General features: G+C 49.5%; 1 protein-coding gene across 1 annotated transcript; it reads right to left on the reverse strand.

Moving 5' to 3' along the window:
- Positions 1–1,958: 1,958 nt before the first annotated feature.
- dpcd (deleted in primary ciliary dyskinesia homolog (mouse)) lies at positions 1,959–12,225 on the reverse strand. The gene is made up of 6 exons (XM_068001981.1): positions 12,131–12,225; positions 10,793–10,873; positions 8,260–8,384; positions 7,847–7,980; positions 2,670–2,772; positions 1,959–2,134 (listed from the first exon to the last, which is right to left on the reverse strand). The coding sequence occupies exons 1-6, from the start codon at positions 12,192–12,194 to the stop codon at positions 2,030–2,032; spliced, it is 612 nt and encodes a 203-aa protein (XP_067858082.1). The 5' UTR covers positions 12,195–12,225; the 3' UTR covers positions 1,959–2,029.
- Positions 12,226–12,409: the final 184 nt, after the last annotated feature.

The raw sequence follows: 12,409 nt of genomic DNA on the forward strand, positions 1-12,409 counted from the left end.
AAGCTCCCTCTACACTGTCCCATCAAACACTCCCAGGGCAGGTACAGCACGGGTTAGATACAGAGTAAAGCTCCCTCTACACTGTCCCATCAAACACTCCCAGGGCAGGTACAGCACGGGTTAGATACAGAGTAAAGCTCCCTCTACACTGTCCCATCAAACACTCCCAGGGCAGGTACAGCACGGGTTAGATACAGAGTAAAGCTCCCTCTACACTGTCCCATCAAACACTCCCAGGGCAGGTACAGCACGGGTTAGATACAGAGTAAAGCTCCCTCTACACTGTCCCATCAAACACTCCCAGGGCAGGTACAGCACGGGTTAGATACAGAGTAAAGCTCCCTCTACACTGTCCCATCAAACATTACTGGATGAGTTATTCAGTTAAGCCTCTTCTGCTAACAATATACCTCAACTCTAACCTCAGAACACCTCTCACCTGAGACATTTCTGTTTACCGCCGTCCCTTTTCTTTCCGTGTGGGACCACCAGTTAGCACAAGAACTACCAGTCCCAGTAGTTAGCAGGTTGATCTACTTCTAAACACATTTCTTTCAGCCCCACGCAGGCGGCAGAGAGGTAAGAGGTTCATCCCATTAGTGAGACCTCAGTTCAAATCCAGGTCCCGAGGATGAAAGGGTAACTCCAACTTTAATAAAACTCAAAACAATACTTCCAGAAACAGCAAGAGGAGGGCATAGGGTCTGGGTTATGAAGGGCAAGCCAAGGACAGGTGCCAGTGCTGATCAACAGCTGTAACTGGTTGCCAGGAAGGTTGATTTGAGAACTGAACAGCTGGATGCTGGGCTGGAAAGAGAGTAGGGTTGGTATTCTGGAAGGATGAGATGGGTCAGGTAGAGAAAGCCATATAGCAAAAGTGCTGTGCGTAAGAGAATGGGCAGAAATTTAATTTTAACAAGTTTTTAATAGGAGGCTTTTTAAAAGTGTGTGTAATTATAGACCCTGCATTTCATGCTCCATCACATTAGAGATCAGTTATAAGCTCTCATAGATTGATACGCATCAGTGCCTTGTGAGACCGACATGCTACTGCAACCAGAAGGAGCATCCGTAACCTTTTATACCGAAACGTGGGAAATTAGCGGTAAATAGTCACAAAACTTAAACGTCCAGTCAAAAAACACAGTGTCTGGGTATTACTCAACTGAAGTCTGTCCTCTGAGGCTGAACCTTTTGGTTCTTTTCATTTATAGACATGCTGGAACTAGCACGTGTTGTGGGTTAGAGGGGTTACACGGCCTGGTGATGGGAGGCTGCTGGATTCATGTCTGATTTTCTCCCCTTCCTGTCCCAGATGTGCTAACCCGTGCTGGGATACAGTGTATTCATTCAGACCATCAGGCTCAGTAATTCTCCCTGGCTCCTTCCCCTGATCCCTTCAGCACTCAAAACAAATAATTGGGGGGGAAAAGGAGAGTGAATAATTGTCCAATTAAAGGAGCTGGGATATCGAGTGGGCAGAAAAAGAGGGGATTCAAGGTGGGGTGGGGGGGTGGGGTGGGAGACAGGCCGACTTTTTTTTCATTGTGATCCCCTCCCTCTCCATTCTTCCGCTGCCACCTCCACAGTCGGGCAGCCATCAGTGGGCTCCCAGGATGGTCTGAAATCAGTGGATACACTGGGGGACACAGGGCTTCTCTGTGCCACTGCCAAGCAGCCTGGAGGTGAGACCACCAGACATTGCAGGTTTCATATAAACAGCGAGTGTTTTATTGGTGGTCTGTAACTTACAATGCGACTGGGAGTGGTGGTAATATTGCCCTTCACCTCCAAAGTCATTAATGCCCTTCCTATTCTCCCCTCCCGCTCCCCTCCCTCCCTCCCCTCACACCCCATGTCACCCAGTGCACTGTGCTGACCTGGGCCACAGAGTTTCACCTTTTATCAGCACAGCTGCTGCTACAGTGCTCGGCTCCTTCACACAAGACACCCCCCCCCCCACCCCTCGAAGTAGATTCCACGCTGCGGAGTTGATTTTAGGCGGGCCGGAGTGTTTCTGATGTCTGAATCACTGCGTTTTACATTCCACGTCTCCGTCCTCAGCCACCTTCATCTTCTTCAGCTCCCGCAGCACCTCCTGTTCCAGCTGCAAGATTTCTGTCGGCTTTTGATACTGAGGGGGAATAAATCCCAGTTAATATATTTAAAATATTAAAAATCTTAACACCTCAACCATGCCTTCTCTCCTGTGGCCTCTCCCACGGTCTCGATCACAGACAAGGCCATCTCCAACCCGTTCCTTGTATCCCTCACCACCCACATCCCACTTCTTTACACATCCACCCCTGGAATAAAAACTTTCCCCCCAGTCACTCACAACTCCGCTATCAAAATCCCAACGGTCTAGCCTCTGACCCTCCATTCACCATGATAATTCTGCAACCACTGATCTGCTCAACCACTCCCTCACCTCTACTTTTGACGTCCTTGTCCCAGCAAAACCCTTATTCTCTCTCACCCCAGCCGTTCCCCCTGGAATGGCCCCCATCTTTACTCCCTCAAGCTCAAGGAGTGCCGACATGAGCATGTCTTACACACAACTGGTTTAAATCATCAAGCACTATTGGGCGTCACTGATGAAAAGTTTAGGAGTACGCACTCTACTTGCCCTCTCGGCTGTGTGTAGTACGGAAAATCAATGTACTCACTGTGATGATGAGGGTGTTGTTGGCGTGTGTGAAGCTGAGTGCTGAGCTGTCCAGGGGCAATCGGCACCGGTCCATGTCTGGAATGTTAAACTTCTTGTAATACCTGGACAGAGCAAGAGCGAGCCAGGGTCAGTCTCAACGGCAACAATTTGCATTTATACAGCGCCTTTCATGTCCTCAGAATGTCCCAAAGTGCTTCACAGCCAATAAAGTATTTTTGAAGTGTAGTCACTGTTGTAATGTAGGAAACTTGGCAACCAATTTGCGCACAACACGATCCCACAAACAGCAATGTGACAATGACCAGATAATCTGTTTTAGTGATGTTGGTTGAGGGAGGAACATTGACCAGGATACCGGGTCGAACTCTCCTGCTCTTCTTCAAAATGGTGGCCGTGGGATCTTTTAGAGAGCAGACAGGGCCTCGGTTTAACGCCTCATCCGAAAGACTGCACCTTCGACAGTGCAACACTCCCTTAGACATTTCTTTAAAAATGTCATTCAGGCTACCCGATAGCTCAATGGGTAAGTGCATTGCTCAGTGTGGCAGAGTCTTATGGATCAGGAGAGTCCAGGGTTCCACCACATTGAGTTGGCCAGTCCACCCGGTATCAATAGGGGAGGGACAATCAGCCTCGGGACCTCAGGTGGGGGGGGGGGGGCTGGGGCTGTGCAATATCAGGGATTCTGCTCCCAATCATGAGTGTGTGTGCGTGTACATGTGGGTAGGGAAGAGAGACAGGATTGGGTTCTGTCCACAAGTCCTTGGTGACTCCAATAACCTGAATAACGGGCTATTGGGGGAGTTAGCAGAGAGCAGCCAGCGCCCAGGGAACCCGTACCCAGCAGGAGTCGGCAGCATCGGCAGGGGGTCGGGGGGAGAAAACTTTAGAGCTAAAAGGAAAAACTGAAAATGCTGGAAAACCCAAGATAAAAACAGAAAATGTGGAAATACTGTGGCAAATGGAATTCAATGTAGACAAATGTGAGGTCATCCACTTTGGACCAAAAAAGGATAGAACAGGGTACTTTCTAAATGGTAAAAAGTTAAAAACAGTGGATGTCCAAAGGGGCTTAGGGGTTCAGGTACATAGATCATTCAAGTGTCATGAACAGGTACAGAAAATAATCAATAAGGCTAATGGAATGCTGGCCTTTATATCTAGAGGACTAGAGTACAAGGGGGCAGAAGTGATGCTGTAGCTATACAAAACCCTGGTTAGACCACACCTGGAGTACTGTGAGCAGTTCTGGGCACCGCACCTTCGGAAGGACATATTGGCCTTGGAGGGAGTGCAGCGTAGGTTTACTAGAATGATACCCAGACTTCAAGGGTTAAGTTACGAGGAGAGATTTTTTTTTTTTTATTCGTTCACGGGATGTGGGCGTCGCTGGCAAGGCCGGCATTTATTGCCCATCCCTAATTGCCCTTGAGAAGGTGGTGGTGAGCCGCCTTCTTGAACCGCTGCAGTCCGTGTGGTGACGGTTCTCCCACAGTGCTGTTAGGAAGGGAGTTCCAGGATTTTGACCCGGCGACAATGAAGGAACGGCGATATATTTCCAAGTCGGGATGGTGTGTGACTTGGAGGGGAACGTGCAGGTGGTGTTGTTCCCATGCGCCTGCTGCCCTTGTCCTTCTAGGTGGTAGAGGTCGCGGGTTTGGGAGGTGCTGTCGAAGAAGCCTTGGCGAGTTGCTGCAGTGCATCCTGTGGATGGTGCACACTGCAGCCACAGTGCGCCGGTGGTGAAGGGAGTGAATGTTTAGGGTGGTGGATGGGGTGCCAATCAAGCGGGCTGCTTTATCTTGGATGGTGTCGAGCTTCTTGAGTGTTGTTGGAGCTGCACTCATCTAGGCAAGTGGAGAGTATTCCATCACACTCCTGACTTGTGCCTTGTAGATGGTGGAAAGGCTTTGGGGAGTCAGGAGGTGAGTCACTCGCCGCAGAATACCCAGCCTCTGACCTGCTCTCGTAGCCACAGTATTTATATGGCTGGTCCAGTTAAGTTTCTGGTCAATGGTGACCCCCAGGATGTTGATGGTGGGGGATTCGGCGATGGTAATGCCGTTGAATGTCATGGGGAGGTGGTTAGACTCTCTCTTGTTGGAGATGGTCATTGCCTGGCACTTATCTGGCGCGAATGTTACTTGCCACTTATCAGCCCAAGCCTGGATGTTGTCCAGGTCTTGCTGCATGCGGGCTCGGACTGCTTCATTATCTGAGGGGTTGCGAATGGAACTGAACACTGTGCAGTCATCAGCGAACATCCCCATTTCTGACCTTATGATGGAGGGAAGGTCATTGATGAAGCAGCTGAAGATGGTTGGGCCTAGGACACTGCCCTGAGGAACTCCTGCAGCAATGCCCTGGGGCTGAGATGCTTGGCCTCCAACAACCACTACCATCTTCCTTTGTGCTAGGTATGACTCCAGCCACTGGAGAGTATTCCCCCTGATTCCCATTGACTTCAATTTTACTAGGGCTCCTTGGTGCCACACTCGGTCAAATGCTGCCTTGATGTCAAGGGCAGTCACTCTCACCTCACCTCTGGAATTCAGCTCTTTTGTCCATGTTTGGACCAAGGCTGTAATGAGGTCTGGAGCCGAGTGGTCCTGGCGGAACCCAAACTGAGCATCGGTGAGCAGGTTATTGGTGAGTAAGTGCCGCTTGATAGCACTGTCGACGACACCTTCCATCACTTTGCTGATGATTGAGAGTAGACTGATGGGGCGGTAATTGGCCGGATTGGATTTGTCCTGCTTTTTGTGGACAGGACATACCTGGGCAATTTTCCACATTGTCGGGTGGATGCCAGTGTTGTAGCTGTACTGGAACAGCTTGGCTAGAGGCGCAGCTAGTTCTGGAGCACAAGTCTTCAGCACTACAGCTGGGATGTTGTCGGGGCCCATAGCCTTTGCTGTATCCAGTGCACTCAGCCGTTTCTTGATATCACGTGGAGTGAATCGAATTGGCCGAAGACTGGCTTCCGTGATGGTGGGGATATCGGGAGGAGGCTGAGATGGATTATCCACTCGGCACTTCTGGCTGAAGATGGTTGCAAACGCTTCAGCCTTGTCTTTTGCACTCACGTGCTGGACTCCGCCATCATTGAGAATGGGGATGTTTGCAGAGCCTCCTCCTCCCGTTAGTTGTTTAATTGTCCACCACCATTCACGACTGGATATGGCAGGACTGCAGAGCTTTGATCTGATCCGTTGGTTGTGGAATCGCTTAGCTCTGTCGATAGCATGTTGCTTCCGCTGTTTAGCATGCATGTAGTCCTGAGTTGTAGCTTCACCAGGTTGGCACCTCATTTTTAGGTACGCCTGGTGCTGCTCCTGGCATGCTCTTCTACACTCCTCACTGAACCAGGGTTGATCCCCTGGCTTGTTGGTAATGGTAGAGTGAGGAATATGCCGGGTCATGAGGTTACAGATTGTGCTGGAATACAATTCTGCTGCTGCTGATGGCCCACAGCGCCTCATGGATGCCCAGTTTTGAGCTGCTAGATCTGTTCTGAATCTATCCCATTTAGCACGGTGGTAGTGCCACACAACACGTTGGATGGTGTCCTCAGTGCGAAGACGGGATTTCATCTCCACGAGGACTGTGCGGTGGTCACTCCTACCAATACTGTCATGGACAGATGCATTTGCGACAGGTAGATTGGTGAGGACGAGGTCAAGTAAGTTTTTCCCTCGTGTTGGTTCGCTCACCACTTGCCGCAGGCCCAGTCTAGCAGCTATGTCCTTCAGGACTCGGCCAGCTCGGTCAGTAGTGGTGCTACCGAGCCACTCTTGGTGATGGACATTGAAGTCCCCCACCCAGAGTACATTTTGTGCCCTTGCTACCCTCAGTGCTTCCTCCAAGTGGTGTTCAACATGGAGGAGGACTGATTCATCAGCTGAGGGAGGACGGTAGGTGGTAATCAGCAGGAGGTTTCCTTGCCCATGTTTGACCTGATGCCATGAGATTTCATGGGGTCCAGAGTCAATGTTGAGGACTCCCAGGGCCACTCCCTCCTGACTGTATATCACTGTACCGCCACCTCTGGTGGGTCTGTCCTGCCGGTGGGACAGGACATACCCAGGGATGGTGATGGAAGAGTCTGGGACGTTGGCTGAAAGATATGATTCTGTGAGTATGGCTATGTCAGGCTGTTGCTTGACTAGTCTGTGGGACAGCTCTCCCAATTTTGGCACAAGTCCCCAGATGTTAGTAAGGAGGGTCGACTGGGCTTGGTGTTTTGCCGTTGTCGTGTCCGGTGCCTAGCGGTCCGATGCCGGGTGGTCCGTCCGGTTTTATTCTTATTATGACTTTTCGTAGCGAGATTTTACAACTGAGTGGCTTGCTAGGCCATTTCAGAGGGCAATTAAGAATCAACCACATTGCTGTGGGTCTGGAGTCACATATAGGCCAGACCGGGTAAGGACGGCAGGTTTCCTTCCCTAAAGGACATTAGTGAACCAGATGGGTTTTTACGATAATCCGGTAGTTTCATGCACACCATTACTGATACTAGTATTTTAATTCCAGATTTTTATTTTAATTAATTGAATTTAATTAATTGAATTTAAATTCGCCAGCTGCCGTGGCGGGATTTGAACTCATGACTCTGGATTTTAGTCCAGGCCTCTGGATTACTAGCCCAGTAACATAACCACTATGCTACCGTAGATTACACAAATTGGGGTTGTATTCTCCAGAGTTTAGGATGTTAAGGGGTGATCTGATCGAAGTTTATAAGATATTAAGGGGAACAGATAGGGTGGATAGAGAGAAACTATTTCCGCTGGTTGGGGATTCTAGGAGTAGGGGGCACAGTCTAAAAATTAGAGCCAGACCTTTCAGGAATGAGATTAGAAAACACTTCTACACACAAAGGGTGGTAGAAGTTTGGAACTCTCTTCCGCAAACCGCAATTGATGCTTGCTCAATTGCTAATTTTAAATCTGAGATAGCTAGCTTTTTGCCAAACAAAGGTATTAAGGGATATGGGCCAAAGGCAGGTATATGGAGCTAGATCACAGATCAGCCATGATCTTATCAAATGGCGGAGCAGGCACGAGGGGCTGAATGGCCTACTCCTGTTCCTATGTTCCTAAATACACAGCAGATCCAGCAGTGTCAGAGACAGCTCGAGCACAGAATCTTCATCGGAACCGTAAAACTAATTACTTTTTGTTGGACGTTCTCACAACGCAGCATCTCTCGTCTAGCTCGATCGTGGTACTGTAGACTTTTTTGGGATACGGCAGATTTCGGACCCTCCACTGGAAGCTCATCTTGGTGTCTTTCCTCGTGAATATAGGCTGCAATAAGTTTTAAATAAATATATATATATATATATATATATACACAAATTATATTTAAAAAGTATCAGTAGACATTACAATATATTGTTAAAGTCAGCTGGGAGGTCCGAGATTGGTGGAAACCATCTTCAGGCTGAACTGTGTCACTCACACAGGTAGTTTGTGCTCGTCCAATAAGGAGTGCGCACTCTTCCACCAGGGGGGGCACACCCACTGAACTAAATCCAGAGAACTTAGGCACAGAGTCATTTATGCTCTTTGTTTAAGCCCACTTACATTGCTGCTACTTTCCTGTATCAGCTGCTGCTCCAGGCTCCCGACTGCTCTGGAAAACGCTTCCCCCACCTCGAACTGCCACTGTCCAGGGGCTCCCAGTGTATTATTCTGCTTCCACTTTCTAACTACAATCAGAGAAGAGTCTCAATGTGATCAGTATATAAATCAACAAATACATACAGCATGCAACATTCTAAGGAAACCTGTAATCTGTTAAGAAGTAGTAGTGAAAAATGGACCCCTGTATTTATAGGATATAAACCCAAAAAAGACACAGCCCGATTCATTGTTCTAGATTTTCACCATTCACGCCACTGACAGCTATTCAGAGAAGTTGAATTCATTGTCTAAATTTGCTCCTGAATTGAACTGGACCAAAATGGAAGGCTGTCTCCCAGCACAGCCAAGAAACTTGGCAGTGTTTAATGGGACAGAGAGGAGGGAGTTTTATTCTGCATCTAACCCATGCTGTACCTGCCCTGGGAGTGTTTGAATGGGACAGTGTAGAGGGAGCTTTACTCTGTATCTAACCCGTATTGTATCTGCCCTGGGAGTGTTTGATGGGACAGTGTAGAGGGAGCTTTACTCTGTACCTGCCCTGGGAGTGTTTGACGGGACAGTGTAGAGGGAGCTTTACTCTGTATCTAACCCGTGCTGTACCTGCCCTGGGAGTGTTTGATGGGACAGTTTAGCGGGAGCTTTATTCTGCCTCTCCTGAGAATACTTGGTGCTGATACGATGTCCAAAACAGAAGTGATATCCCTTCCCAAGCACTAATCCAAAACCACAAAAATTCACCCAAAAATATTTACATTTAAAAAAAATTTCCAAACCTTTTGTCAAATATAATCTCTCAAGTTCTGATCACACAGGCCTGAGCAGTAGGCAGTGCCAGGAATCGTACTTAAAAACATACGTCGTTTTTTAAAAAATTGTTCTCGGGATGTGGGCGTCACTGGCTGTATTTATTGCCCATCCCTGAGAAGGTGGTGGTGAGCTGCCTTCTTGAGCCGCTGCAGTCCGTGTGGTGAAGGTTCTCCCACAGTGCTGTTAGGGAGGGAGCTCCAGGATAGTGGCCCAGTGAGATGAAGGAACGACGATATGTGTTCACGTCAGGATGGTGTGTCGCTTGGAGGCGGTGATTGCTCTCTTGTCCTTCTTGAGGGTAGAGGCCCTATTGCTGCATTGCTTTAAACAGGATTTATAAAGTTACTGCCACCACAGTGCAGTTATAATACAGGCTGGGTGGAAGCATCAGATAGTCCAGAACATCTTACAAAAAAACATAACTGTGCCCTCAGCTCTGTGCATGGAGAAGGCAAAGTCTTACGAAGACAGACAGTAGTGCACCAGTTAACACAAGAAGTCAATCCCGGAAGAGAGGCAAGAGTAGCTACTCTCGACATCAAGGCAGCGTTCAACCAAGGGGCCCTCGCAAAACTGAAGTCAAATAGAAAACCCTTCAATAGATGGAGCCATATCTGACATAAAGGTTGTCAGAGGCCAATCACAGCCCCAGGACATCGCTGTAGGAGTTTCTCAGGGAAGCGTCCTTGTTCCAACTATCATCAACTGCTTCATCGATGACCTTCACTCCATCATAAGGTCAGGAACAGGACTGGTCACTGACAATTCCACAGTGTTCAGCTCCATTCACAACTCCTCTGATAATGAAGCAGCCCATGCCAGCCTACAGCAGGACCTGAATAACATCCTGGATTGGGCTGACAAGTGGTAGTTAATGACCATCTCCAACCAGAGAAAGCCCAGCCACCTCCCTTTGACTTTCAATGGCATCACCATCGACTTCCCACCCCATCCCACCCACCCCCACATCCATCCAATATCCTGGGGATCACCACTGACTGAAAGCTGAACTGGATTAGCTACATCAACACTGTGGCTACAAATGCATGGCAGAGGCGGAGTACTCTGTGACACATATCTCATCTCCTAACCCCCTCAAAGCCTTTCCATCATCTACAAGGCCTAAGTAAGAAGTGTGCTGGCATACACAATGCTTGCCTGGCTGCAGCGTGTAAGATGTACAGGATGCACTGCAGCAACTCGCCACGGTTACTTCGACAGCGACAGCACCTCCCCACCCCGCCTCGGGGACCAAGGGGAGCAATGTTGTGAGAGCACCATCACCTCCAAGTTGCCCTCCATCCTGTCTCGGGCATTTATCACCATTCCTTTGTCACTGGGTCAATATCCTGGATTTTCCCACCTAGCACCATTGTGGGAATACCTTCACCACACGGACTGCAAAAAGGAAGATTTACTCTCCTCCCCCGACCATCTCAGGTCAGGTAGGGATGGCCAATAAATGCAGCCTTTGCCCATTTCAACGACAATTTTTTTTTTTAAAAGAGTTGTATAACATGCCTTTGTATTCTATTTTAATGCACTTGCTACTCTTTTTGTTTTGATGGCTGCATTAATATAGTTCACAAAGAAATGTTAAACAAACCCATTAACCAGCACGCTGTCAGAGGAAGTTAAAGCCTGCTGTGAGCAATGTGATCCTTACCCGTGAGTTGGTCGCTGGAGACTTCATACTCCTCTACCATTTCTCTGCCATCAGGAAACAAATAGTGAACTTTCCTCTGACCTGGGGGGGGGGGGGGGTAGGGTGGGGAAGAGAGGAGAAACAACTTCTCAGAACAGGGGCTGGAGATTAGAGACTAATTGAGAGCTGGCAAATGTCAGAGCAAAATTAGGAGTCAGAGTTACAATCAGCACAAGTGACACAGACTGCAAAGCTACTTTCATATATTGTGCAGTGAAGTATTAATGTTACACATTAAATTTTTAACCTCATGTCTGCCAATTCCAAAGACCTGATACTCAATCCCACCCAATCTCCCACGCTGCAGTCTCTTTCATAATGCCCCAGTCTTGCCCCTTTCTCTGCACCAGCAGTGTTTTGTCTGTACTCTTTGCTTTACTTGCCTGCTAACAGAGTTTGCACAATATCCCCCTCCCCCAGCACTGATTTCTCTCCTTACACTCGAAAAGCTTCGCTGTGTACTCTGCTTCCCGCATACTTTCCTTTATTAGCCGAGGCGTAGAATATAAGAGCGTAGAGGTTATGCTGGAACTGTATAAAACATTGGTTAGGCCACAGCTTGAGTACAGTGTACAGTTCTGGTCACCACATTACAGGAAGGATGTAATTGCACTAGAGAGGGTGCAGAGGAGATTTACGAGGATGTTGCCAGGACTGGAGAATTTTAGCTATGAGGAAAGATTGGATAAGCTGGGGTTGTTCTCTTTGGAACAAAGGAGGCCGAGGGGAGATTTAATTGTATAAAATTATGAGGGGCCTAGATAGAGTGGATAGGAAGGACCATTTTCCCTTAGCAGAGAGGTCAATAACCAGGGGGCATAGATTTAAAGTGACTGATAGAAGGATTAGAGGGGAGCTGAGGAGAATGTTTTCACCCAGAGGGTGGTGGGGGTCTGGAACTCATTGCCTGAGAGGGTGGGAGAGGCAGAAACCCTCAATTTAAAAAGTACCTGGATGTGCACCTGAAGTGCCGTGACCTACAGGGCTACGGACCAAGTGCTGGAAAGTGGGATTAGGCTGGGGGGGGGGGGGGCTCATTTTCAGCCGGTGCGGAGACGATGGGCCAAATGGCCTCCTTCCCCGCTGTAAATTTCTATGATTCTACGCTCTATGGCCCCCACGTCTTTCTATCTTGAGTGTCCCTGGACCTCGCTCTAGGCTCCAGGCTCCGGGCTCCGGGCCCCGGGCTCCGGGCTCCGGGCCCCGGGCCCCGGGCTCCGGGCTCCGGGCTCCGGGCTCCGGGCTCCGGGCCCCGGGCCCCGGGCCCCGGCCTCCCCTGTTTCCGACCCCCGGTCTCACCCTCCTGCACCACCGCTGTTTTCTTTGCTCCCCGCAGACTCTCCAACCAACTCCGCGCCGCCATCTTGCCCGATCTCCATGGCAACCGCGGCTCGACGCCGTGACCCCGCCCACTCCGCCGTGTCCCCGCCCCTCACACCCGGCGGCCCCGCCCCTCGCTGTGACCCCGCCCCTCACCCCCCCGCGGCCCCGCCCCTCGCTGTGACCCCGCCCCTCACCCCCCCCCCCCCCCCCCCCCCGCGGCCTCGCCCCTCCGCGAGAACAAATCACCTCAGCCGC

This window comes from Heptranchias perlo, chromosome 21, assembly GCF_035084215.1.
Source record: "Heptranchias perlo isolate sHepPer1 chromosome 21, sHepPer1.hap1, whole genome shotgun sequence".
NCBI classification, from domain to species: domain Eukaryota; kingdom Metazoa; phylum Chordata; class Chondrichthyes; order Hexanchiformes; family Hexanchidae; genus Heptranchias; species Heptranchias perlo.

Excerpts from the sequence above, each read along its gene's own strand:
- dpcd (XM_068001981.1), bottom strand. The coding sequence starts at position 12,194 with ATGGCGGCGCGGAGTTGGTTGGAGAGTCTGCGGGGAGCAAAGAAAACA. Across the intron at positions 2,773-7,846 it reads GTGAGAACGTCCAACAAAAA|GTATTACAAGAAGTTTAACA; the intron begins GTAATTAGTTTT and ends TGCTCTGTCCAG. Across the intron at positions 2,135-2,669 it reads ACAACACCCTCATCATCACA|TATCAAAAGCCGACAGAAAT; the intron begins GTGAGTACATTG and ends ATTCCCCCTCAG.